This window comes from Pelobates fuscus, chromosome 9 (genome assembly GCF_036172605.1).
Source record: "Pelobates fuscus isolate aPelFus1 chromosome 9, aPelFus1.pri, whole genome shotgun sequence".
In the NCBI taxonomy this organism is placed as follows: Eukaryota; Metazoa; Chordata; class Amphibia; order Anura; family Pelobatidae; genus Pelobates; species Pelobates fuscus.
Genome location: NC_086325.1, coordinates 167,851,344 through 167,853,894, shown reverse-complemented (window position 1 = coordinate 167,853,894; position 2,551 = coordinate 167,851,344). Strand labels below are relative to the sequence as shown.

Below are 2,551 nucleotides of genomic sequence, written 5' to 3'. Positions count from 1 at the left end.
ATAGCTATGTTGAGTTTAAGTAGCCCATAAATGGCTCTGCTTGGCCCACAGTGGTCATGTGACGATGGAACGTGTGTGTATGACGTCAGAGTGATGACCCACACACATTCAAGAGTGTTAAATCGGGTAAGATCTATGGAGCCATAAAAGGCTCTGTAGATCTTACCCGATTTGACGCTCTCAAGTGTGTGGGTCATCACGGTGACGTCATACACACACACACGTTCCATCGTCACATGACCACTGTGGGCCAATCAGAGCCATTCCTAGGCTATTTAAACTCAAAATAGCTATTGTTCAGTGCCCTATCAGGGTTTCCAATGATCCCCATGGTCTGGCCAACAATATGACGTTTTACTTGACAGTCGGAATGCTCAGACAGCGCAGCCTCCGTCTGGCCCTCCCCCGTATGGTATTCCAGCCAATCAGCGTTGGCTTGAGTTCATGGTAATGTCTGTTAACTTTATTTTCTATATTTTCATAATCACGTTAACCTTTTATCTCTATAACATGGTCATTCCCCAGCTTTGGCCCATGTTCCATTCTAATTACTCCCAAACTGTCTATAGATAGGATTTCCTCCCATGCCCCTTGCTGAAATATTCCTGCAAATTAAATGCTTTTTGCTGCTCTTGAAATGATGGTATTCTGAGTGAAATCTTTCTGATCAGATATTTTATGTATTTTTTTCTCTCGCTGTTCTGTGTCAGCATGTTTCATAGCAATAACAATGCAGACTGTCCTGAGAAGAAAGACTCGGACTGCACTGGACAGGCTGTGCTGGCATCGGAGGAGAAGGTGGATCGGAACAGCCGCAAAATAGACTGCATCATTTGCTTCTCCAACTATAATCTGTCAAACAGACTGCCCCGCAGGTTATACTGCGGCCACACCTTCTGCCAGGCCTGCATCCGGCGGCTAGACACCATCACCAACGAGCAAAGATGGATTCCGTGCCCGCAGTGCCGTCAGAACACGCCCACGCCGCGAGGAGGGGTGGCCATGTTGGATCTGGATCTGACGGCCTTTCTGGCAGTGAAGGCTGAGAAGGAGAACACCCGGTCAGTTAGTAAGACCTTGGAGATGGACTCTGAACTCAAAGTATTTGGAAAGAATATTCCAGTCAGCAGCCAGCCCCCAGGATCATGTCAGGACCCTGTCCAGGATCCCCACTTTCCGAGGAGAATGTGCTGCAAGAACTGGTTCTGCTGCACCAACTGTGTGTAGACATAACAAGCTGACACGACGTAGCAGTGTTGGCACCAGACTGCCGATGCCGTGGCGGCTACACATTGCCTCGGCCAAAGTGATCTACGTTTCTAAAAACAAGCACAGGGTTATTCAATAAAAAGTAAATTCACAGAGAATTTCAACTTTTACTCCCAAAGTGACCGAACTCCAAGTCAGACAATACAAGGTCAGCTGTTTTGACCTAAAATCTAAAAATCCGAATCTGAATTCCTGACAATTGACACTTTAATGACCATTGCTCTCAGTTCTATGTCGGATTTTTTCCCTCATGTCATATTCCGATAAATAATATAAATATTGTCTGAGACTAAATAATTCCATGAATGAATTTTCCAGCGTTTTATTTCTGTTATTGCTATAAGATGTATGTATAAGGTAAGTGGGTGCACAGTACCAAGTCATATTACTGCTGTTTGGACCGACGTGCAGAGGGCATCAGGGGAGATCTTCTTCTGCTCCACCTACTAGACAGCCGGTTCAGAAGTTGGCTTTCCAGGAATACAGAGCTCCAGCTCCCTGTTAGGGAGCCATGGAAGCTGTAGATTGCCTGCTGGGTCATTACTCCGCTGACAATAAATAAGGGTAAGGTAGTCCAGATCTCTGGAAACTTACTGGACCAACAGCTCTTAGACTCAACTGATCTCCCAAAATCCCTATAGGCACCCCACGGTTTTAAACATGTCTCTGTAATGGGTGTGTGGTGTAATGGAATGGGGTTTAATAAAGTGGGTGCAGAGTTTAATGCAGGGGGTGCATAGATTAATGCAGGGGGGCAGAGATTAATGCAGGGGGTGCAGAGATTAATGCAGGGGGGCAGAGATTAATGCAGGGGGTGCAGAGATTAATGCAGGGGGGGCAGAGATTAATGCAGGGGGGCAGAGATTAATGCAGGGGGTGCAGAGATTAATGCAGGGGGTGCAGGGATTAATGCAGGGGGTGCAAAGTTTAATGCAGTGGATGCAGAGTTTAATGCAGGGGGTGCAGGGATTAATGCAGGGGGTGCAGAGTTTAATGCAGTGGATGCAGAGTTTAATGCAGTGGGTGCAGGGATTAATGCAGTGGATGCAGAGTTTAATGCAGTGGGTGCAGGGATTAATACAGGGGGTGCAGAGATTAATGCAGGGGGTGCAGAGATTAATGCAGGGGGTGCAGGATTTAATGCAGGGGGTGCAGGGATTAATGCAGGGGGGCAGAGATTAATGCAGGGGGTGCAGAGATTAATGCAGGGGGGGGCAGAGTTTAATGCAGGGGGTGCAGGGATTAATGCAGGGGGGGGCAGAGATTAATGCAGGGGGTGCAG

The 2,551-nt window shown here is 47.3% G+C and overlaps 1 protein-coding gene across 1 annotated transcript; it reads left to right on the top strand.

Annotated features, from left to right (window-relative positions):
• Positions 1-711: 711 nt before the first annotated feature.
• On the top strand, positions 712-1,227 carry RNF224 (ring finger protein 224). Its single transcript, XM_063433506.1, has one exon. It carries the CDS (start codon positions 712-714, stop codon positions 1,225-1,227), a length of 516 nt encoding a protein of 171 aa, XP_063289576.1.
• Positions 1,228-2,551: the final 1,324 nt, after the last annotated feature.

What these genes read in the sequence shown, in the direction of transcription:
- RNF224 (XM_063433506.1), top strand. Translation starts at nt 712, where the DNA reads ATGTTTCATAGCAATAACAATGCAGACTGTCCTGAGAAGAAAGACTCG.